The sequence below is a fragment of the Watersipora subatra genome, chromosome 3 (assembly GCF_963576615.1).
Source record: "Watersipora subatra chromosome 3, tzWatSuba1.1, whole genome shotgun sequence".
Classification (NCBI taxonomy): domain Eukaryota; kingdom Metazoa; phylum Bryozoa; class Gymnolaemata; order Cheilostomatida; family Watersiporidae; genus Watersipora; species Watersipora subatra.
In genome coordinates this window covers 56,033,465-56,059,465 of record NC_088710.1, presented here as the reverse complement: position 1 = coordinate 56,059,465, position 26,001 = coordinate 56,033,465, and the positions used below count along the sequence as shown (strand labels likewise).

Genomic DNA, 26,001 nt, shown 5'->3' with positions numbered 1-26,001 from the left:
GTTAATTTTAAATTTTAATTTAAAAAATATTTTAAAATATCAGTTGTTAAATATTTAAAAAATACTTTTGTTTTTGAAATGGTATTGGGTACGTTGGAGAAAATTACAGTAGCTGCTGACAGGCATGTCTCGGTACAAGGACGAGACGCCAGCAGGAATTCCTCTTTCACATGCTGGAAGCGATGACGATGACGATGAGAGTGATGATGACGACTATGTTCCATCTGGTATAAGCATTAGCATATCTAGTAGCTAACATCTTCATAATGAGAATTGGAGTTTAGTAATTACACTAAAAAGTCTTTAAAACAATTCTCTAAAAGTTCGGCATTATATCTGTTTGTCCTGGTTGAAGTGTGCGATTCTAGCGACAGAAAGCCATAAGCAATTTTTTTTATTTAAGTGTGGTTCCTAGAGTGTTTGTGTCACACTACACATCCTCTCGATACCTATTTGCCCCCTTTTACCATTGGAAAAGCAACCATATGTTTTCTAATTCAAATTTAATTGCTGGTGCTTGTTACCCATTCATAAACAGTGTTTGTAGTTGGGCAGCTAAAAGTTGCAACTTGGCGACTGGGTTAGTTGAGACTAGCTGCAATGCAATGAAAAATTTCTTAGAGCTTTTATACATTTAACATACTTTCATACCAGTTTGTTATTAGCAGGTATGTCATAACGGGACTCTACTTATTTAATAGAGCTATGCTTGTTAAATTTTTAGATCATAAATATCTGGAGGTTAACCTACCCTCAGCAAGACTGGCCGCTCTCAACCATAAAATGCTTTATTGTTTAGTGTTGGTTACACTGTAAATAAGCCAAATATAACTGCAACAATGCTAATGAACACTGTAGGCTACACAACAATTTTAAAAAAGCGATTTTTGCGGTTTTATATGGTGACCCTAATTAACACTGTTAGTTATAGGCTACAGCAGAAATAGAAATTTATAGTGCTTTTATAGAAAGCCCAACTTACAGTTTGGGTTAAAATAAATTGTTTTTTCTTGTTCCTATAGTTTAATTGCCCTGATAGAATTTTATTTATATATAAAAATGTGTCATAGAAAACATTATGACATCCAAGTTGTTTCATAGTTTTGAGTATGAAAATGTCGGTAAAAATCTTTATCTACATTTTTTACATTTCATGTAAGGCACTGTGACTAGTAACTGTTGTTGTTCAGTAGAGAGTTATGTTGGGCTGATTTTTTTAGTTGAACTTTGGCATCATCGGCTTATTGACTTTATCTAGTTTCACGTCTCTTTTCAACCTCCTTTGCATCATCTTCTGGTTTACTCACTGCTCTTGAACTTTTATGTTGTGTGATGATATTATGGAACAAAGATAACAAGGGATTTACCGAAAGGACTAGTAAACAATATTTATCCTAATGTCACTCTCAAGGTCATTTCATTGCCTTTGAATTTCATTAGTTGTTAAAAACAAATGTTTGACGAGTCAAATGTTTGATGAGTCGTTTAGTGTAATATATACGGTTGGTAGATCAGATAGGTTCAATTCTTACAGTCATGACGCCATTTAAGTTGTTGAGAAATCCACATTGTTGCTAATAGTTAGGTTGGTTGTAGTACAGACAGATACAAAGATCTTTTCATAATCTGTGGGAAAGATCACTCTAATATATCGTCAAATCTCGATTTATGTAAAAAATTAACTTGAAATAACAGTCGATAAAAAAGTTTTGTTGACTGGCGAACAGAGATGTAGGCTTCATGATATAATAGCCAGGCAGAGTAAAGGTAAAGATATAGTGATAGAGAGATTCAGCTATATATAAATAAAGTAAAAAGTTTACAAAGGCGGATTTTCACAGCCTTTAAAAAGTAAGAGTGTATATATATATACTTTTACATATACAGTAGACGCTCCTATAACGTATACCTCCTATAACGTAAATTCCAGATAACTTAAAAAATTTATGTGAAGCTTTTGCTTCCTACTACATAAAAAATTCCATTTAACGTAGTGCCAAGTTGGGTGAATTTTCAAAATCAATTTGAATGTTAGTTTGTTTTGCTGCACTTGCGGAAGAAAAAACGCGGTGCGTTTATCATTATATTTATTATAACTTTCGCGACATTTTAGTTCATCGAAATGAATTGTTAAATGTGTCGACGAAAAAGGCGAATAGGATAGCTGCGCAAATGTTCATAAATATAAAAGGCAATCGTGTGGTGTAGGTGTTACAGCGTCGGTCTACCAGTCTTAATATCACGAGTAATAATCACGAATAATTATTTTTATTCTAACCTTGACCCCTGGATAGTGATAAATTACGAACGGGTAGAACTGCTTTTTATCGTAAAAAGATTTTGTTGTTTTGCCTTATTGTAGGCGTACTGAATATTTGTTATTAGCTTTACTTGCAGAATAGACCGCTGTTTAAAAAAATAAGCACATCGTTGTGAATGAAAGTCGAAAATGTGCAGTCCCTATCAACTTGTTGTAAATTTACAGCAATCATGGTCTATAAAACCAGTGGGATTGATCATAACAAGGAGAAAAGTTGTTGATTCAAACCAATAATTCTGCAGTTTCAGTACAGCCTACAAATTAAAAAAGTCAAGTAAAGTTTTTCCTTTTGCATGGCCAAAGGGGTGAGTTTGGAAAGATCTTGGAACGGATTAGGCAGTTTACATGTATTTTCCTTTTCTTATAACGTAAATTCCCTATAACGTAAATGTTCCTGGAACGAATTATTTACGTTACAGGAGTGTCTGCTTCATACATTGTATACTCATATACATATATACTAGGTGAATGCCTGGCGTTGCCCAGGTAATATGAAAGTCTTTGCACAGAAAAGTTATTTTTATTTAACAAATAACAACAGTTATTGTTCTAACTTTCAAACTTTAAACTTTGTCAAACAACTGAAACCTTCAAACTTCATATCATGAGAAAAATGTTTTATGCAAGTCAAATAAATTAAGAAAAAAAATAAAACAACTGTAAGTGTTTAAATGTAAATGTGAAATAATTAGCAAGTGATGACTAAATAAAGTGTTTTGCTACAATTACAATGAAAGATGATTTGGCAATGACACAATTAATAGGAACTGAGAAAACAAAATAAAAATACTGAATATGTTGAGTTAATAATAACAATAGTTAGTGCATAGAAGTGTGTGTATAAAAAGGTTACTGTTGCAGCAGAAGCTATCCATCAAAACTTTGAATACGATGATACTGGTACTTCTTGATACTGGTACAAACGTAAAAATGAGGTATCAGGCTGTCTTTGTCTGGTACTTTATCTGACCGAACGGAGATAGAATGTAGAGGCTATTTCTACTCGAGATAATACAATTGTTCACGTGAAAAGAATTTAGCCTTTACAGATCTGACAAACAAACGTTAGGAAAAACCGAAGTAGGATTGGAACGGCACTTTTGAAATTGAAACGGGCATTTGAAAATTACAAATTAAAGAAATAGGTCATGGCAGCCAAAAATTAATTTGTAAAGAATTTCAAAAACGACAAATGCAAAAGATAATATTGATTGGTAATAAAAAGTACACATTTAGCGTGTGCAATCGTGAAAAGGATACGGAGTACGTATATAATAAGAGCTATGGAATCGTAAGAGCCTTCGTAGATTTGTGGTTGGGAAATTGGTTTACAAATATTTGGTTTACAAAATTGGTTGCAATCTTCATGAGTTCAAATCCAGCATGGAACGGATATTTCATTCCTAAATTTTAATAGCTATAGCTGGACACACCAAAGTACATAATCACAGAAGAATAGACACACAAAGTTCTCTTACTTTTCAAAGGCTGTGGAAATCCGTCTTTGTAATTTTTTTCACTTTTTTAGATAACTATTAGATTGTTGAATGTGTTTTTAATTGTATGTTTTGTTAGGGATAAAAGGGAAAGTTTTTTTTTCTAGTTTTATGTATTGTCAGTTTTTATTGCTGCTATTATCAAAAACTGAATTCAGTTCTGGTTAGCTCATTGACAAGAGGAAATGTTGAGCTGCATGATATATGTATCTGATAGTTAATTTCTCTTGCCTCTAGAGCACTTGTGTAAGTGTCGATTTCGACTTTTTTGACAAATACACACATGTATTTATCTAATTTCTGTGAGCTTTTGTTTAATACACAAAAATTTGTTCAATTCATTTATTACGCACTACATTGCGAACCCAAAACCTCGAGTAAAGTACAGATGAGTGAGAAGCCTGTTCAAAAGGCGTCTCTGTTAAAATATGCCTATTCGCTAACTAATTTCTCTTTGAATGAAATTCCATTGCACTTTCAGAGCATGAGGTGAGTGAAGAGGAGAATTCTGGTGAAGATGAAGATCTTACCTCTGTTAATGATAGCACCAGTTCAGCAACCAGAGGCAAGAGAAGAAAAACTCAAGCTAATAAAAATCCCAGGTGTTCTATCAAATTGTTCACCCTAATTTCTTATCATACTAATGTCTTTATGCTGAGATCTAAGTTGTTCTATTTATAGCTGCTATGAAGTAATGACTATGATTATCAAGTACTACTGATTATACACGTTTAAGTAAGCGCAGTCCTTTTTTCATCTGATCTTAATGTATCCCCATTTGCGAGAAGTTTAGCGACAGTTTGAAATTGAGCTTTTAACAGTGCAAAGCTTGTCGATGCTGTTTGTCACAAATGTAATACCAGTCTGGGGTTGGTTTTTGTGTTGTTTACTTTTTACCAAATTTATCATTTTTGTTCATTTTTTAAAGATTGTTTTACGTACATGAAAAAGCTAAACTATGCTGGGTTAAAATAACATTACCAAGATTTTTCTTTTTAAGATTGTCAGAGTGTAATATGTATCCTGTTTATATAAACTACTTTTCTTGGCAATTCATCCTGTCTACTAATTTGTGAAAGCAGTTAATAATGAAGTAATAATTCTTTAATAAAGTTAATAATTAAGTAATAATAAATTTATTATTACTTAGAATCATTTATGTATTTGTAAAAGATTCTTTAGTTATCTGACAACCATGACTTTTCTTCTGGCTTTTCTGCATTTCATCTCATGAACTGTTTGATTTACGTACTCTCTTTATGTACAAATACGCTTTTATTGATTTCAATTTATTTTGTTACCTATTATTGTAAAATAATTAGGTCTATTGTACTTTATTGTGATTGTTACAGATTATCTTATGTCGCTGTTTCTAAGCATTTAAAAAAATCAGTTTTATTATTATTAATTAAACATGTATATACATTGCGTAAGTATTATATATTATTTCCTGATTTTGTCTCATCTTAAAATACTAAACAACTCATATATCCCAATTTTATGCTGTGCTTTTCAATTATTTATAAAAATGTTTTGTTATCACCATTTGAATGTACCATCACAAAAAGGCAGGGCAGGAGAGAAAGGTATAAATTCATTTTTAACACGAAATAGACAATGAAACACAAGTCCTGGCTTAAAGATTGCTGAAAATACCTTACAACACTTTAAAACTGCGTCAATAAGCAAGTTTATTAACTTGTTTGCACTCATGTGTTGGTTGGATCTAAAGTCAACAGTCAAGAAGCAGTACTCATTGAAAAACTTGTATCTCTGATTTTACATCTTTGTTCAGACTGTTCTAGCTGTGTTACGTTTTAGTTGCTTAGTATAAGTTTATAGTTTATATAGTTATGGTTTATAGTATAAGGTTTCATGTTAGTGTACTGGATTAATCTAGGCTAGCTAGGAGCAGGCAGGCCGATGAGGAGAACATAGAGTTACAAAAACAGATTGTGTCTGAGCAAGCTGCGAACAAGGAACAGAAGGAGAAAGAGCATGCTGACTCCTTGTGGGCCAGCTTCATGTCGGATGTGGGATCCTCCAAAACCAAGTCTCAGACTAAAACTAATGAGGAGAAGAGTCTGACAATGGAGGTGAGTAGCGGATATTTTAGTGATGGTCTCAACCTTTTTTGTCTGATTTTCATAGCTATAATTGTGCTATACATAAAACATACGGTAAAACCTCTATTTGAACGCCATGGCGCTTTATTTCTCAACCCTTCCATGGTGGCGGTCAAATAAAGGTGGCTGTCAAATAAAGGTGGCTGTCAAATAAAGGTGGCGGTCAAATAAAAGTGATATTCAAATAGAGGTTTTACGGTAAGGTAATCAGTCTTTTCTTTACATGATCTATACATAATAATATATACATATATTTTAGGAAATGTTTTTGAAACAGCATGGCTTCAATTAGATGCAATAGTCAATATTTTACTAAAACATTTTATTTGAATAAAAATGTGTTTATACAAAAAATTAGTTATGAACCTGAAGGAATAAATACTGTAAAAATGAGTATTTAACATGCTGGACAAATTATAAGGAGAACCAAACTCCAATTGATGTTAAAATCTGTATGCTAAATTTAGTTGTAGGATAAAAAGGAACTGGAGATGCATAGTTGTTGCAGTTTTAATGTTATGTAATTTTTATGATTATTATTGGTTATAAAAAATCTTTCACCGCAAAGCTCTGACCAATAAGTTCGTTTAGCTTGTGATACACGTCTGCTCTGGTTTAAACTCTGTCACCTGAGATGGACACGCATTTTAACAGATTATCAAAAATGTGGCCGTGTGGGAATTTCAACTTCAGATAGTTTCAAACACAACCCTGTGTCAAACGACTGTCTGATTCGTTTAAAAAACAAATTAAAGTTAATGACTAAGAGTGTCTTATTTGGAAGTTATGTTATTCATGTGTTGGATAATTTGCCTCTAAATATTAAAATGCGATACTTTATACATAACAGGGATACAACTGAAATATTTCTTGTGTCCTTAAAGATAATTTTTAAAAAATAAGATAGTTTTTCGAGTTAGTCTTTACCACTTTATTACTGATTGTTTGAAATTTAAGTTATAATAGTAATTAAGCATTTTTGTGTTATGCTAATATAAGTTGCTTTATTATTTCAACAAGCCAAGCGTCTGCTCATCTGATCCTCTCTCGTATGAGTTTTTCTTGAATCTATCAATAAAAGGATAAAAGTATTTTTAGGTTTATAGAAAGTAGGTGGTAAATAAAGTCAAACCTCGGTTTTCCTCCATAATCCTTTCTAGAAGGCCATTTGAAACCCAAAACTGTTGTTCCATTGTAATCAATGTAAATAATTACAAGTGTAAAAAGCAACTATTTTAAAGAATTTTTAACAATCTCACTGTAAACTGCATACACATGTAATAAGAGAGCATATGCTACAGTGATTGTCTCATAAAAAGTCTATTAATAGACAAGACTCGGTAGGGGATTATTCTGTATTGTTCTGTACTGTTGTATCTGTAGCAACTTGTATCCCAGATTCACCTACACAGAGTCTTCTGTACTGTATATGATAAACGAAAAAGTGTCGAAATAAAAGACTGCGTTTTATTTTAATAAAATATATTTAATCTAAGGTCATCAAAAACCAGCATTTTGTACATGTCATTCTTACCAATGTTAACATAAACATTAAAGGTTTACTTGCAACAAAATGCATATTATAGTTATTTAGTATCAAAAGATTCATCATGTCTTACTCTGCTGTGTTGTATGCGCAAAATATATGGAAATGTGATTACAAGCTCTTAAAAGCTCAAAAACAAGCAGTTAATCGCAGCCATCACGAAAACGCCATAGGTTGGAAACAATTTATTTTTCTGACATAGGCAAATGATTTGGTTATTGTTTTGACACGTGATGTTCTCACGTGAATTGAAAGGCCAATAAAAGGCTCAATATAAAACTTCTCGTAGCACTAGTTTATGACAAACATTTCGGGTTTTACCGAAGAGACCGTATCAAATATAGATGCTCGCTACTTTACAGTTTTGTTTCGGCTTGGTCTAACCGTAATCTGATCATGTGACCCATACTTGCTGTCAAACAGCAATAATTTCTGCAGCCTTTTTCGATTATCACAGGTGACCAACAGGCTCATCATGTTCATCAGAGAATGATATGCACTCCTTCGAGCTAAGGTTAAAAGATTAAACAAATTTTAACGGTAGGTTTAAGATATCAGTGTTGAAAGTGACAGCATTACAATGGTGATGAAATAGACGCATAAGGACAATAGACATGGTTTTATTGAATGCGTGAAGCATATTTTTTTGAAAATATTTCGACAAATGAGGTAGCATGAAAATGTAAACAGAAGCCATCTTGTTCAGTTACGTCCCATTTGAGCTGTTTTGGAAGGGGATTCTAATCTACAGCAGTTTTGTGATGGCTGCGATTAACTGCTCATTTTTTAGCTTTTAAGAGCTTGTAATCACATTTCCACATATTTTGCACCTACAACACAGCAGAGTAAGACATCGTAAATCTTTTGATACCAAATAACTTTGATGTGAATTTTGTTCCGAATCAACCATTAAAGTAGTGGAGGCTAGTCTAAGGTTGCAATATAAAAATATTCTAATGATAGGGTACAGTAAAATATTTGCAAAGATCATGTGAAATAAAAAAGCAAAACAATTTACTGTCTTCTAATTTTCCAATTGTAACATGAAAAAGAGTTTATTTTGTCATTTTGGTCTTAAGCCGATCTTTTGATTGAAGTCTGAGGTATAAAAACCTTGAATTCTCTGGTTGAACTCTGATTTGGTTGAGATTAAAAGCTAACGGAAGCTGAAGTATAACTATTCAGGTTTGCTATCATAGTATGGCAGTGATTCAATTTTATCAAAACTGCTGTTAGCATATTTTCCATTGCCTTAATTTACTACTAGCTTACTGCTGCCTTTTGTGCATGTCTTGTGTACTTCAAAACTGAGTCAGTAACAGATAGCATTATTACTCATTAAATTGATTGGCAGTAGCGTTACTTCACTAGTTGAGGAGTTTTCCCACCTTCGTAAAATGTGTTGGTAGAGTGGATAACTCACATATTTTTTCATTTTTGGTACATGACAACTTGTTGATCATATAAACATTTGTCTGTTGTTGGTATTTCGACGTTAATGTCTAGCTATTGACTGGCCACTATTAGGCCTTAGCAGGATGTTATTCGCTGGTCATGTAAGGAGGGAACATACATAACGGGTACAACATTTCTATTGCTTTTTATCTAAAATGGTCAAGGCTTTTAATCACATTAATTTGTTTGTTGTGATGTGTCTATGTATAGCTAGCTAAGAATGCTTAACAAATATATGATCGAGCTGCATAATCTAATTGTTTACTGATAGAGCAGTAGAATTTGTGTACATCGATGAGCCATCTTCTATCAATTACGTGATTCACTGTTGTTATCAGAGAAATGGATGGATCATACTAGCCTTTCCGTTTGTCAGTTCTGTATTTTCATTTTAGCCTAAGCATGTTGGCGGAACTTCACGTAAACCAGCAGGTTCTATAAGCATTACCAAAGTATTTGACTTTGCTGGGGAGACTGTTAGGTAAACACTTTCGCTCACTCCATGTCGTAGTCTGGTTCTACATAGCCATAGATTGTTCCTTACTGTTGACGTATAGGTCTATCTAGATATGCGTGATTTCCTGTAGGAAGCTGAAAATTTTTTTTGCAACAAAGCTGAGAGGGTTACCTAAACCAAAATGTCTATGTTTAAAAGAGAGTGAGGTCTAACACAGCAGATGTGGCTTGTTAGGATACAGAATTGGAAAGAAAATAGCTATGGTAATTGATTGGGTTGGCTCGGTGCCCTCTACAAGCTGTTTTGTTAAGTTGTTTGTCTTTGGTTTCATCACATTGTCAATATTTGCCTTTTGTTTAATCTGTATTCTATATATATATACTCACTCTTATTTGATTACTTATATAATCCTGCAGAGAGCGTAGGATTGCCTCTCTTGAAGTGTTCAAGAAATATTTTAGCTACGTATAATCTCTTCCGTACTAGCTTTGCCATTTTTACTTGAATATCATTTGCTTGATTAGACAGCCGATATCCTAGCAGTAAGTTGTGTACTCCTTGCTATCTAGCAAGACTCTATCTAAATGTTTGTCAGGTCCTGGTGTTAAAAAAGCTGGCTGGATGTTGTTGTCTATTGTCGTCTTTAGGGTGGAGAAGCAGGTGTCAGCAGATTCAAAAGAGGCTAAGAAGGCTGCTTCAGAAGAAACAACTGCGGCAGCGAGTACTGGGTATGCGCGCTGCTTACATAACGCCTTGTAGGTTCTTAGGTCATCGTAGCCCTACGTGTTGATTTCGCTGCTGTTGCATAATATAGCAGGGTATAGAGTATTAGGTAATAGCTAGTGATTATGGGCATTCTTCAGTATATCAGCTACTGTTTGTTACTGTTGTCAAACAATTTTTCCGTGATCTGTAATGCAGAGATGGGTCAGCGCTTGTTCCATATTGGACTAGCTTCCGAGATTGTAACATATGGTCCTTTGTGACCACAAAACTACATAGAATGACACTCTGAGGGAAGCTTTTCCTGCAACATTTGTTTTTCAAACAATGGGTCCTACAAAAGTCCCTTCCAATGAATGTATTATTTAATTCTCAAAGGTTTCACGACTTTCATGACATGGTTTCATTTCAAGACCTGAAAGATATCTTGTTTGTATTCAGTACTGCATATAATTTGTACCATGACCATCTATAGGCTATATACATTCACTATATACATTCACTAAGCTAAATTCATGTAATTTAAACTCAAAACCATAAAAGACTAATCAATGTTTAATTATAGATAACCTCGAAAAGGGTTGTTGACCTTGTAACCCATGGCAATAAACAGCCAAGCTTATAATCACATAAAATATGTGCTGCACTCCCCCTTCGTGCAGTTTTTAAGCAACATGTCTTGATTTTGGCCGAGTGATCAGATGAAATTCATGAAGCTTAGTCACCCTACAGTTTTATCTGATTGCAACTAGTTCTTTGAAGAAATAGTTAATTTAATGACGGATATCTGTAAAGCGGTAAAGTATGAAAACGCAGTAAATATACACTGTAATAGTTATTCAACTAACCATTCTATAGACATAAGGTTGATATTGTCTTGAAAAGAGATCAATACACTTGCAGTCAGACTTCTGCATATAAAATCAAATCACTTTACGATTTGTCTGTTAAGATGTTTGTAAGCAGAGGTTTGGCTGTATACATAAATAGCTGGCCCGCGTCGTCACCGCGTCGTCAGCCTCTACATCTGTGTTTTGCTTTGCGTCGTAATTACATGCAAGTTCATGGTAATCATATGAAGTCTATATTTTGCTTTGCATCATAACATGCAGGTTCCTGTTCGAGTTGATTTAGGAAACTCCTCCTGTAGTTGGGTCATTCTTAGCAAATTTCTTAGGCTCTCCCCTTTCTCTGGTTTAATTGCAGTTGTTTCTTTCGTAACATCAGTAGCTATGAGTAGCAAACGTTTGCCTTATCTTAAGCTGTGATAAACAATCAGCTCATGAGAAAGCTTCTGATACCTTCCATATGACTAGGTAAAACTAACAAATATGGTGAAGTGTTTGAATGTGAACTTTCAGCATTACATAGTGTCAACATGTAATGCTGACACTATGTAACCCATCATTTTCAGTTGTAGCGGCGATGGTATTTGAATCGTGTTGCATCATACTGCAGTACCTTGAACTTTGAGTGTGTCTCCTATCATGTCCTGCATACACCTCATACCATTCCATCAAATGATTCCTGTGTCATTTCCATCTGAAGGCGCAAGTTGAATGCAGTTGAATGCACTGCTACATTATATTGCCATGACACCTGAATGCCTTTTATGTTGTTGATTCACTCTACAAATCTGTTAGCCAAGCAACTGGTTATTTTTCCGATGCGGTTGGGGGGTCTATAGCTAGCATTGATCAGAAAGTAAAGCCTGGTTTCCATATGACAGCGCAATGATCGCGCGCGGCCCAGTGATCGTGCGCATTGCATTTCTTGGGCCGCGAGGCAGTGTTTCCATATCGCGCGTAAGCTCTATGCTTGCTTTGGACAGGGTGGATATTTTCCTTACTATTTCGTAGGAGAGACATATTTCTTCGGAAAAACAGACCTCCGTTGCGAAATTACGCTGTCATATAAAAATCAGGCTTACTCTTTCGTACGGGAGACCGATTTCTTCGGAACAAAGCCCTTCGCTGGAATTGTGGGATAGGTTGAAAAGGTCTAGCGGTGTATTGTGGGATACATAATCGCACGCACCCATCGCAAGGATCCATTCTGTTGGATACTTGCGATCAGCGTACGCACGTCGCGCGTGCGTTGACGTTTCCATATCACAACTGGCCTACGCACGACGTCATGCGCCTTGTTGCGTGCCTTGCGCTGTCATATGGAAACCAGGCTTTAAGGATACTTGCCCACAAAACATTTGTCTTTGCTTTTTCTAATTTTGCACTTTTGGGAGAACCTTCATTACTTATAAAATTGTTAATGTCCCAACAACAGACTAATGCACAACTGAAAACTACTAAAATAGTCTTCGTCTTTAACATTTGTGTGTCGCTATAGAAATCTGTTTGAGGTGTATAGGCACAGGCAAGGCATTGAGATATAATATTATGCATTTACTAAATGTATTTTTTTATAATTATAGTAAGTCTTTTTACTCATTTATTTGTCAGAATTGAAAAATCATATTGTAATCATGACCTGATAGTACTCATGTTAAATTTTTTGAATTTTTCTCATAGATCTTTGTGTGCCAGTAAATAGTAGATACGGTAGACGCACCTGTAAGGTAAAGCTTATTTTATGTAAATTCCACCCAACGTAAATAGTTTATGTTAAGTTTTTGTTTCATATCACGGAAGTTCCACATAATGTGAAGCATCAAGTCGATGCAAGTTCCCATGGTTAGCCTTAAAAATATGGTTTTCCCTTTCGTTTAGAGGGTGGGTTCCCCTTAACGTAAAATTGTCGCAATCATAGACCATAAATCAAGTGAAAGTGATGAGAAAAAAGAGAAAAGTTGTTGATACAAACCAATAATATTACAGTTACTGTACAATCATTATGTTAAAAAACAGTTTAGTCTTTTCCTTTTAGAAGGGCCAATGAGAGGAGTTTGGGAAGATCTTGGAATGGATTAGGCTATTTACATGCATTTTATGCTTGGTATAACATGAAATCGCTAACTTAAACGTTTTTGCAACGGATTATTTATGTCGTAGGGTGTTTACTGTATAATGCAAAATTTAAAAGTGTGGCATACTTTTCCGCAGCTGTGTAGACAACTATTGTCACTACATGAGCTTTTTGAAATAATGTTTGGCTCGGTAATTGCAAGAATCTAAAAGCAGGTCTTTACATTTTGTGGTTGTCGCTATCCTTAGGTTCAAACTAGCCAACCTGATAAATGATAAGCTCTCCACAGTATAAACACACTGTAACGTCTTATCAACATAATCGTATAAGTCATCAGGGGATGACGTATTCCAAAGATGGTTTTTCATTGTGTAACAAAAGGTATATCATTTCATCATTGCATAAACATTCAAATTTCCTCTTATTAAACGAAATTACGTAACTTCTAGTGTCATTTGATAAGCAGGCTTGAAACCTCAGCAAATGTCTTTCATGTAACTCTCATATCAGACCTTAGGTCATTGTTATAATGTTGTTGTTGTAAGAGAACAGCTGAAAGTAGCAGTTTAACCGCTGTTGAACAGATAATAAATAAAAGTTGGACAAAGCCGAGACAGCAGGGTAAAAATATTTCTATTTGGCCGGCGTCAGTTCAGTAGCTTGTCACTTGGCCATCTTATATGTGGGCAGCCGTAGTCATGCCGATAGCAATCATGATTTACATTTCTGATAAACTGTCAGCTGTGAGAACTTGCAGATTGACACAAAGCAGATCACCTTTAATTGATTGATTAAAGATTGTCCTAACAACACTAACACTTCTGAATAAAAAGGGACATTCTTTGTCTATGGCTAGTTTTTATGTAAATAATATAGTAATATTTGTTATTACGAATAGGTATGATTTTTAGCATAAAATTCTGAGTCAAGCAGTCTTCATAGCGAAGGATGATGCTGTAGCCAAGGCTATTAGCATTGATAGTTAGCGCATGCCATATTGTATGAGCTGACCTTGTTTCAGCAGCCCTACAATTGCTTAAAGTTTGATGAAACAAGTGTTCAGTGTACATTTGATTTGCTATGATGAACATATTCATTATTTTATGTCTGCGGGGATGGCATATCCAAGCCAATAGAAGTATTGTACTCTGACCAGTCTTTTGTTGTGCTGCATTTGTTTGTAGCTAAGCCAAATATTAATTACTTTCCTCTAGTTGTTATTTGCTGCTTCGGCGCGTTTAGTTTGCCTGTTGTGATTAGTCACGCAGTTACTGTCCAAACAAGGAAAATATTCATTATAGTAAAATATGAAACAGGTGCAGCCTATGCATCAGACTAGGCATGGTTTCCGTCTATGTAAGTTTTCCTTCTCTTTTAATCCTAGTCTTACTGGTGTCTGTCAACGGCGCAAGGATGTAATAAACATGCTTTTGCAAATCTGAACAATAGAGTGACACTTTAAGAAAAGGAGAACATAATTGAACAAATCAGTGACTTCAATGTTTACATTGTGATGTAATTATTGATGTCACCCTAGCGTTTGGCCAGCCTGCAGCCTGCGGTCATACAGGGTGGAAGACAGGACTGCTAATTTCATGACGAGCTGTAATCTAAAGATGAAATCTTTACTAATTGCGTGTTCATTCTATTTCGCAGCTGTCAGGCTTGATATCTCATCTTTTGAAATCTGTCAGCATGTGCTAGTTGTTTACGCAGTCAGTGACTTGACTTGAAAGGGCTAAAGAAGTTATTGCTAAATTCTGTTTTATTAAAAAATATTTTGGCGTGTGGCTGATTGTCGGTGCTTGATGACGACATCTTTGAGCGGTGACGTGTTTTTGTGCTTGTACGACTCTATTTATTGACAAACTCTATTTATTGCTCATATATCTATGTGACAATGGCATATCTTACAGGCATTTATTTGGTCAGCTGCTTTGCTATGTCTATCGTCAGACAGAACCCTGTGAAAATCACAGTCTGTTTTATGGCCTCCTGTTTTTGCGCTATTAATTCTGTCACCCGACACCAGCAGTTGTCATACTTACAGATTAAAACGACCTGGAGGACTAGGAGCTGTGCTGGGATTCATCAACAAGAAGCAGAAGATTAGCACACTAGTAAGGAAAGGCCATGCGCTTGTCTTGCCAGCTAGAGTAGTAGAGAAGATAAATTTGCATAGCCTATGTTACGCAAATGTCAAAGGACACCTTGCTGATAAGTTATGTCAGTGTGATACGTTTCATATTCTACTGCTAAGGAATGTTAAAATCAAAAACACTATTTAAAGAAAGTTTCAACTTTCAAATTTTCCTAAACAGTTCCAGCATTTTTTGCTTTACTTCTCTGTCTACTCTGGGAGACTCATATCGAGTAACAGTAGCTCTCTACAGGTTATGCGGGTTATGCGTTAAATAATATTGACATTTTTTTGCTGAGTCAGTTTAATTCACATTGTAACATGCAAAAAACGGGCTGAATATGAATATCTTTAGGTAGAGCATTTGACAGTAGATCTGTATTCCCCCATTAGTTTTAATAGCGATGTACATTGTTTCAAATTGCTTCTAAGAAAAACAACCATACATTCCTTAAGATCAATAATTTCCACATTTTCATTTTGTTAGCACCGTTAGCATAGTTTTATCAATAGCTTTTATCTGGGTGTTTTTAACCTTGTTCACTCTGGTATGCTCTACAATCAGCATGCAAAGGATCTCTATAGGTATCTACAGCGGGATAAAAGCTCTCTATGTGAACCTTGTCTGCGTTTCCTTGAACGATCTACTTTCACAACCAAGTGGCAAGCTCATTGGTGTTTCGCTGTTATCTTTCGGTTACTACCAGTAAATAAACGTGTTTAGGTAAAATAGCTTCATCTTACCAGATTAGGTTGAAACAATCTTTGTGTGGACCTATGACGGCCTATATCCGACTATATTGTACCATTTAGCTCAAACTTTACTAAAGCATTATATAAGTAAAGGTCGAAATACAAAGATTATTTGTAAATCCCTTTTCTTACTTTTAGTTTTAAGAAGAAAGCCATAATTTCTAACACGCATGCTTTAATACAGTTATGAATAAAAATACTTCTCACGGTCATCAAACTTCTGAGTAAAGTAAAGTGAGTGTATTCAACTTCTCTTAAATTCATTCTCAATACCAAAAATCATTCTGTAATATGTTGTCGGAAGCAAAAGTTGAGGATAGAATGAATTTAGGACAAAGTTATGTAATCTTTTACAGTTGAAGAATAGTAGAAAATTTATTGCACAGCAAAAGTAAATGCTGTACTTGTATATGGGTTCTGACTGACCTACATTGTCTTTTGATGTTGGTTGTATAGATCATTCTTGCAAATTTTTAAATCTTGAGAAATTGTATGTATAGGCAATGACTAGCTAAAACCAAACTCGTCTGTTATCTAGTGTGGTGCAAGTAGGAATACCGCTCTAGTATTAAAAATTCATTAATTTTGATGACCTAATCGTCTGCTGTTGGCCATCGATAGTTCAGGAAATATTTCGTGGCAGGAATATTTCATGACAATTCCGAATAGCATTGTCTTGCAACTGATCCATTGCTTTGGTTGAAGATGGCTGGTGTTTGTACTCTTATATCCGCTATGTACTTCCTGTAAAGATCTGGTCTATGAAGATTTTGATGTAGATTTGTAGTTAACCTGATTTCTCCCTTTCTCTCTCTGAGGACCATGTCCTGTGAGGTTGTAGGCGATCATGGTTCTCCCCACTTCCTATAACCATGACTTTTCTTAGCAGGTTTCAACTATGGTTTGTCATTGCCTTCTGTTGGGTGTTTTTATTGAGACACCATCTCCATCTAGCTGGCTTTTGGCTTGCAGAGGAGCTCTTCTGCCCTTTGTCAGATTTTGTTTTTAGTCTTACAGGGTTATTAGCCACTTATTTATAGCTAGTTGGACTGATATGTTACCTTATTCCTCTATTCTTCCATGTCACTTCACATTACTCCTTACATAAGTGGATTGGTTTCAAATAACATCAACTCTGCTCAGAGTAGGTAATAGTTATTCACTTAAGGTTGTTAAAGAATTTACAAGTTGTTTTCAGCAATATGTGTTTTGCAATTGACTTGATCTAGTTCATGCTTTCATATCATAGGATAAATCTAAACTAGATTGGGAGAAGTATAAAGCTGAAGCTGGACTGTCTCACGAGCTGAAGAATCACACGAATAGCAAAGCCAGGTTGGTAGAAACTTGCATAGGTTTTTATTGCAGATAAGTTGATTTACTACATATGCAGACCATCTAAAAAATTGCATCTTCTTCATTAGTTATTTGGAAAGAAAGGAGTTTCTGGAAAGGGCAGACCAGAGGCAGTTTGAAAAGGAAAGGAATGCTAGGCTAGCCTCAGTGAGCAAGAGGTGATACATAACTGTCTGTGTGTGGACCGCCGCTCCCTGGTGATAGGAATGGTGGCTACGAGCTATTCAACACCATTCTGGATATTCCAATAGCGCACAAGTCATGCTGAGAACACAGGATGCAAACTTTATATGTAGCAATTGTCTGGTTTTCGAGATGCTAATGTGATATATTAATATTACTACATCCGTGACAGGTTATCAAAATAACTTACTATGTAACTATGTATAGATAAATATATAATCAACTGATATATAAATGAATATATCTGCAAATACTATGTCACAGCGAGACTGTTCATATTGATACAGCCAGTCCAATGAATTGAGGATCAAATCCATAAATTGCAAGTGCATCCAGCAATTAGATAAAATAAAATAATATAAAATATAAGAAATTGTTTATAAACAAGATCAAGTCCAAAAATACAATTAAATCTATAACAATGTAAATGTCGTAACCAGGATACTCGCTTGAGTTGGAAAAGTTTTAAGCCTAAGGCTTCTATTCTAGTCATGATCATGCTAGTAGAAGACAAATGTGTTTGAGCAGTTTGGGACGCCTCAACCGACGAACTAGGCATAGCACATATGTAGAGGACTGTTCGTCGCACATCGCTATCAGAATGGGCTAGTTGGCTTGGGAACTGATAACATATCTAAACGACTCAGTATGCAGCTCAATAGCCTTGACACTGTGTCCTAATCTATTTAAAGCTGCCTGTCGACTGGATGGCTGGCTCAGAGCCACTTCCTTGGTGTTCATAATAAAGTCCTTCAACGCATTGCACAGAGAGTTGGCATTGTCTGAAATGGCAGTTTGAACAGAGGCTTGTCTGACTGAACGGCACAACGTGTCACCTATATATACAAGTTTGTGAGCAGTAGAGAGCAGCAGTTTGCTATGAGAAACAATAGTTTGATTGGACTCGCTAACCAGAATATCTTGCATCCTTGTTATGTGTATTTTGACCGTGTCACATATAGAGTGCACGTGTTTCAAATAGTACCGCAGATACTGGCAATCTTGATCATGATCAAATGTATTGCTCTGTGTTGGTGGAATATTGATGAGTTCATTTGTAGGCGTGTCCTGCCGATCAGTGAGCTCACAGTAGTCATACTCGTGATAGCTGTCGATGCTGTCCTCTCGCACTAAGCATTTACTTTGCACTGGTTCAAGAGATGACCTGCTGTTTGTGGTAGGTAATGGGCTCTCCAGGGCTACAACAAATGCGATGGCACCATATAGTTAGCATATGTTATGATAGGCAACAATAAGCAGCCAAACTTACCTACACAAAAGAATGACCTATAACTAGAATGTCACGTAATGCCATACTCCAGTTAGGATAACTACTATTAGGCAATGTAACTGCCATAATGCTAGTAACTGCAACAGAGCAAGCGTATGCCACATGAGATCTCAGCAAGAAGAAAAGACATAATTAATGAATTAGTTGATCTATGGTTGATGAAACTTAATTATATAGGGTAACATGTTGAGTAGGTTATCAAGCTAGATAATTTGCACTCGCTCCGAGGTTTGTCCAGGCCTAACAAGCTAATCGCATTTGCAATCATAAGATGATGCTATTTTAAAAGCTTTGGGAGTTGGACTAGTTGAGTCGGGCAACACCTATCGGTGGTATTGCATATATTTGACATCGCTGAAAGCTGGGAAGACATGCTAAGTAAACACAGGTGTTAGCAGGCTACGCTTTCATAGCCTCTTGATGTGTATTAGTTGTGTAATAGTGTTTTATGTCATTGTTCAAGAATGCTTTGCAAATATATGAAAGTCACATTCCTTCAAACAAAACGATGTCACTAATGGTTGGGTGTCATTATCACCTGAGTATTAGCATATCTATTTGTACTCACTGGCTACATTCAAAATAAGGGGTACGCCATGTTACCTCCCCAGACAGTTTACAGAATGACAAATGATAAAAACCACGCTGTGGACCGTTCCTTCATTCCACGCTAGCCGATTCATTGTCATAATATTTACTTAAAAATGGTGAGCATTCACCTCTGCAATGGCTAACAACAGACTCTGGGAGAAAGCACTATTATAAATAATTGATCAATGCCGAATGTCATTTTGACAAGTGTGCTAGTATTGAAGAAGCATTTTCCCCTTGACCGACCATCAAGTAGATCTGCGGACCCTAAAAGAATGATGCCGAGTTAAACTGAGATCCTTCTAGCTAATTAGTGGTGTGTGATCTTTATATAGTGATATTCATCACAAGCTGTGTGGTTGTTAATGTATTGTTGACAGAGCATAGGTGTCAATGGCTTGGCTTGTTATTACAAGCAGCATTCCAGATCCTTCATCCCTATCCGCTTACAGGTCTCGAGTTCAAAGTTCTTGCATTCTGTTACATTGTTAGATTGGCAAGTGCAAGAGACAGTGTTCAATAGACTAAATTTCTATAGTTGGACAGAACATTTACCTGCCAAAGATTTTTCATCCCACTTATTCAATAATCCAGCCATTCTATTCTCAGTGTACTCACTGCCATGGCAACCATGAGCTCAAATGCTGTGGTGATGAGTTTGAATCATGACTTATTACTATATGCAGCCATTTACATATTCCATAGTCGGCCAGCAGTTATGACTCAACTCAGGAAGACTCAGGTAACTTACACTGGCCACAAGAATTACACACAAAGCAACTTGAAAACCACACAAATTTTCATCAACTTTCATCTTCAGAATCCAGGCCTTCTCCATTCCCGGCAGACCCTGGGAATTGAAGGCTATACAGCAATGCATACACACCTTGATCTGGAGATGCTATGAAGAGGAGGCTACTGTTTCCATGTATCACAGACGCTACTCTGTTTACATCCTCTCCAACCTCGCGGGCCACTGCCATCAACCTCATCAGATGATCACCGCCTGCTTCCTGGGCAGCAGCTTGCTCCAACTTGGCTATATGCCATTTAATGGCGCTCAGTGACTAGAATGTAGAAGAAGAATATTTACTTTGCTCTTAAACGCTTGAAACTAAAGATACGGAAAGGATGCGGATATCATGTTGACCAAGACTGATTTCTACTGAGACACAGTGCGGGTGACGTCTGCATTTTCAACTAATGAATTGTGTGAATATGAATGAGTCACTCAAGGATACAGATAAAATGAATGACAAATCAAGGTATCACATAACCAACAAACCTTCATTGAGTCATTCACGACATCAAGCTTGGACTTGAGAGAAAACAATGTTTGAGAAAGTCGTTTCATGACTGTCTTGTCAGAAATGTCAACAGCATTGGCCAGAGCACCGATACCAAAGTCATAAAATTCCTGCAAAGTAGACTGAAGGCCGACGCAAGCCAACTTTAGGTCGTAAAGAACTGACTCAAGGTTAGACTTGACTCGCCAGTTTGTATGCACAAATGATAGAAGTCTTGTCGCTGAGGTATGCACATGCTGCTGCAACTTGACTACGATCTCAATAGCCTCACATAACTTCAATGTTATCTTTTCAATATCATTCATGTTTATAGAAAGCGGATTTGCTATCAAATTACTGCTAGAGTCGGATGACATAGTCTTTGGAAGGATTTTTTCTTTGCGGCCAGCCTGCGATGGCAATACATCGTATATGGGTTTATTTTGCTCTGCTGACGGATGAGTGGTATGTACAGGTTTAGCGATTGAACTAGGGCTATCGTACAGATTGCTGTCATTGCAAGGTGATATGTGAACTGTAGACAGCCTAGCATTGTCATAGATTCCAGAATCTCTATAGTCCAACACACTATCTTGCAATGCTTTTGGAACATCGTACGCTAACTCAGTAGACAGTGGTTGCTGCTTATTTGATGGTTTCTGATGTGTGTGAGTCAGGAGTTGTCTCCTGTTGACAGTATTGAGTGATTTGAGTGGATTAGGAGTGTCATAAAGGTCTACATTGCCTTCCGAGTCACACACACTTGAACCTGGTGGACTTGAAGTGTTCGACATCATGGAAGATCTGTTGGATGTCATGTCAACAGCGCTGTCCCCTGACCGGCAGATAGGAGAGATCGGGCCGCTTGAACGCCGACCCATTAGAGCAGCTGAGTTAACGAGCAACTGCCCGGAGGAGTTTGGTGTGTCATATAGATTTCCATTGCCGACGTGGTCATTAAATTGCTCGGGAACGTGTTGTATTTTTCGGGCGATGTTTGGCATGCTGTTGCTGGCTGGCATTGCAACATTATCTGCATGAATTCGAGTTTTCTCTAGAGACTTTGGAATGTCGTAGAGCAGCTCTCTAGCCACACCCTCTGGGCCACTGCTATTCTTGCGAGCTGGTGCATTCTGGTGAGGCAAGGGTGGAAGATGACGATTTTGTGGATCACTTCTAGGAATGTCATAGTCTACACTGCCACCCTAAAAAAGGTGAGGAATAGGTAAAATCATTTAGGTAACGTTTATCGTCGAAGTACCATAACTCTCCATCCATCTCTAACCTTTATCAACTAGTATGACATAAGAGGTGAACAACACATTTACTAGTTAGTATATGTTCAGCGATTGGAGCCTCAAGCAAGTAGCTGCCACTATTTGTAAGCAACCCAGTTGGGCTGCTGGTACACTGCATAATTTGATCAACTGGCAGCATATAAATTGTAAGGATGTCAATTATGATTTTCATTAAATTGGAATGTTTTTTTTGGGGAAAAAAAACTAAGGCCTGTTACATCCATTAAGATTAATGGAGTATATAATGGAAATGCCTAGAGGTTAACAGGGAAAGTACTAGAATCGGTGGAAACCATGCCCATCAACAAGTGCATACCACATAATGAAACCAGCTGCAGATACCGGAACTGCAAGACAGAATCCAACTACAGCCAGTTAGTGATTGCAGCTATATTGGATTGGTACAGTACAAGGGCGATACCAGAGGAAGTTGAATTGATGAAGACTGTACTCAAACTGTCAAGTACCATACAACTATCTTCATTCTCCTACCATTGTCCTACAGGTAAGGTCAAACCAGTGCTAGCGCATATATGCCAATAATAGGACCGGCACGCCTGTGAAAGGACAACTCTCCCCAGAGGTTTGCCAGAGCATGCAGCCATAGTACTCAGACAGATGGAGCATCAGATAGATGTTATAAACGATGGCTAAAGTATTTAATACAGCGAGGCAAAAACAGAAACAACATCAGCTTGTGACTTGCTTTGTAATTGAAGCCCGAGGCTATTACATACGTCCGATATTGATGAATCTGGGCTAGCACTGAATCTTAGAGCACTTTCGTAGTACATTCCAGCAAGTAGAGTGACCCTATTAGCTGGAACAATGCCTTGCTTTCCCCTGAAACTGCATAACCACCAGCCGTCTAAGCCATCCATCTTCTAGAACAAACAAAATTTACTACAGTAGGTCTAATTCTGCTACAGTAGGTCTAATTCTGCTACAGTAGGTCTAATAAGAGCAAGAAATTTAAACACAAATAAAGCAAATGGTTATGGAAACCAAACTGAAAAACAATTTTAAAGCATGACTCCCGTTTGGCCTTGAAGTAGCAATTCATAGTACCAGCGTAGTTCAGGAGAAGATTTGTGATGCCACTTATATTTAGCGATCACGTGCCTACACAGAACATTGACTAACCAACTAACTTCAGCTATTGACTCCTAAATACACACTACAATAAAAATCCAGGATATGGCAACCGACTTCATTTCTCTAGCAATGACAATAACATCCAATATTCACACTTTAAACAATCAAAACTTGGATAGTCTGTCCATTTTACAATCAGGGAGTACTAAGTCACTAAGTTCTCCTGAATTGTTTACTAGGTACTCATGAGCCGATATTCATCAAATATTAAAGAGCCCAAAGGAAAAAGGAAGTAGGATAAACCTTGAGCTTCAAAAGCTTTGCGTCATACCTGGTCTACTACTGTGAGTACATCCCCCTTTCTGAAGGCCAGCTCATCATGGGATTCAGCCAAGTTGTCGAATTTAGCCTTTGCTAAACTGCACGTCTAAGAAAAACCAAGAGAAGAATCACAAAGGTGGCTATGACTACAGAGCTGTATGATAACGCAGTGCTTGGAAGATCACACCGCGACAAAAGGAATGCAGGAGTGGCAAGATGAAAAGAACTAAGAGAAGCTATGGCTGTCTATATGAAAAACTTAATGAGGTATTAATAGGCAAGTTGGTTATTAGTAGTAATTCGCTGCATTAATTAGTTGATCAGATATGAACAATACGAATAGGCTGGCTGGCGCAGTCTTATGCGAAACCTGTGATGAAGTCGAAGAGAGACAACAGGTAATGATGCTTGTAAAGCGAATGGCATAAACCGATACAGGCCTCGGCTGGAAATGTGCCTCCCTTGTGAATCATTAGCAAAGCTCAATACTCGAATGATCAATGCTCGGAAGAACGGAATTAGGCAATCTTAAAAGCCTTTTGTTCTCCTGGCTCCTTGTAACAAAACTCGGCATATCTAGCGCAATGGTGTAACATTTCATTGTTTTTGTGTGAGTATAATTCTCTAGTTTTACAATAGGTGAAAGCGACAATTTCTTTTGGCGATTTGATCTAATAACATTTCAGCGTGTGATAGCGAGCAAGTGGCTGATATGAGACTGAGAATGCAATGAGTCTGTTACTTAGGCACTCTCATTTTTATTGGTCAAGCTTCTAGTTCTGCACTAATTTCCGTTAATAGAAATTAAAACATAGGAGCTGATTAAAATATGAACCAATAAAAGCTATGGTCAGATGAAGGATTCATTGATTTCTATTCTCTACTTATTGATTTAAAATTCATAATAACTGAGTGAGTCATTTTTTGATTAGGTGTTGGTGAAACTATTGTCCAGTATTTTAATATTTATGCCCTACACAAGAATGAGTAGCAGTACATGGTTTTTCTAGCCTAATTGCCAATAAAATTCCTGCAGTGTAATGAGCTTGTTCTTTCACTCATCTCTAATCAACACAAAGACAGGTGAAAACAAAATGCAATGAGATAGACTAAGACAACATCTTGGAGGCACCAGCAGCTTAATGGCTTATTCACTCTAGTAGACAATAAAAACAACACGCTTACTTCATTCAGCGGCCATGTGATGAGAAATTTAACGAAACTAGATTGTATTGGCTGTGATGTGAGTTCACATGTTGTATTCACTTTTTCTAACAATGAATCACCCGCTCTACTGCATTCTTAAGTCAAATGGCTAAAACAATAGCCATAATTTTCCCTATACTAGCTTAAGATAAAACAGCTCCCGAGATGCCTACCAAATGTCTCAGCTAACATTGCATTACATTAATTAATAATTCATGAGAAGCGTGCATGTCCTAACGGCATTTTTGTAACAACACATTCAAACAATCCATGACCCCAATACTCTTGCACTCTAGATCAATCCTTACGTATAATAGTTGGGCTAGGAAAGTTTTATATATACATGCTACATAGCTAATATATCGAACTTCTAAAAACAAGATTGCAACAATTAGTACATCATTCGGACCTAGACAATACTAATTGATTGTGTCTAATATAGACTGCATACACTAAACAACGCTTCAAATATTTGAAATACATTTAAGAATGTGAAACACAAAAATAATTTAGAAACTATATAAAAATTTGCTGACACACAAAATATATGTTGCGATTAATGTTTCAAGGCTATTCAATAATGTGGTTAGACATAATGATTACTTTTCTTATGCCATACAACTAGTCAATTATTCAGTTACAAATTCATAATTTTTTAGTAAAGCCATCCATGATATATAGAAGGCAGTACTCAGTTTTGGAATTATAAGCGAGAGCCCAGAGATGACAATACCCTGACAACAACAGTACCACAGGAAGATTTAAAAGGTACCTGACAATAACTATAACCAGTTTTAGTGTTGCTCCAATAAGTTAATGCAACACTAGTTAGTAGTTAGAGAAAATATTGACACAATAGTCTTTCAATTGAAACCCAACCGATATGCCGAGCTTAGTTATGACTTTAATTAAGCTACAGAAGTTTAATATTATGACGAATATAAGCAGCCAAATTGAAATGAAGCAATGAGCCAAAATACAAAATTTCCAGCAAAACTAAGTTAGTTTAGTACCAGGCTCTACATGTAATGTTTAAGGCAAATTGTGTTGTCATTTGTATTCACATCCAACAAGAAAAGTCCTTCACTACATTGCACCAACCTTGGACATGTCGTTGCTGACACTACGTTCACCGTGTCCGTAAGATAGCATTGTCACGTTAAATTTTCATAATCTTAATCGTTATTGAACTCGCTTATTGCTACGCCTTGTTCAAAACTTATGGGTGTACTGTAGGAATCCCGTCTATTCGCACAAAGGTACGTCTGTGATATCACTATTCGCAACCTTATTGGTAGTCAAAACGGAAGTTGCTAACTAAAGTTTATGATCAAACATTATGCGGGTGTATCATCGCGAGCTTTACACTGAACGTTGCTAAGTTGAAAACTTGGCAATGTAGAGTAGTTCCAACTTTTCAACGGGGCCGCTTAAAT

At 36.4% G+C, this 26,001-nt stretch overlaps 2 protein-coding genes across 3 annotated transcripts; one reads left to right on the top strand and one right to left on the bottom strand.

Moving 5' to 3' along the window:
* Positions 1 to 98: 98 nt before the first annotated feature.
* LOC137390126 (craniofacial development protein 1-like) lies at positions 99 to 18,073 on the top strand. Its single transcript, XM_068076392.1, has 8 exons — positions 99 to 227; positions 4,298 to 4,418; positions 5,717 to 5,912; positions 9,339 to 9,424; positions 10,048 to 10,128; positions 15,096 to 15,165; positions 17,188 to 17,273; positions 17,363 to 18,073. Exons 1-8 carry the CDS (start codon positions 125 to 127, stop codon positions 17,454 to 17,456), a joined length of 837 nt encoding a protein of 278 aa, XP_067932493.1. The 5' UTR covers positions 99 to 124; the 3' UTR covers positions 17,457 to 18,073.
* LOC137390125 (breast cancer anti-estrogen resistance protein 1-like) lies at positions 18,073 to 25,809 on the bottom strand. Of its 2 annotated transcripts, none has more exons than XM_068076390.1 (6): positions 25,667 to 25,809; positions 23,370 to 23,465; positions 22,681 to 22,827; positions 20,645 to 21,850; positions 20,246 to 20,426; positions 18,073 to 18,676 (listed from the first exon to the last, which is right to left on the bottom strand). In XM_068076390.1, exons 1-6 carry the CDS (start codon positions 25,715 to 25,717, stop codon positions 18,084 to 18,086), a joined length of 2,274 nt encoding a protein of 757 aa, XP_067932491.1. In that variant the 5' UTR covers positions 25,718 to 25,809; the 3' UTR covers positions 18,073 to 18,083. The 2 variants fall into 2 exon arrangements, with proteins under 2 accessions (XP_067932491.1, XP_067932492.1); XM_068076391.1 differs by having other exon boundaries at positions 22,681 to 22,824.
* Between the last annotated feature and the right edge of the window lie 192 nt (positions 25,810 to 26,001).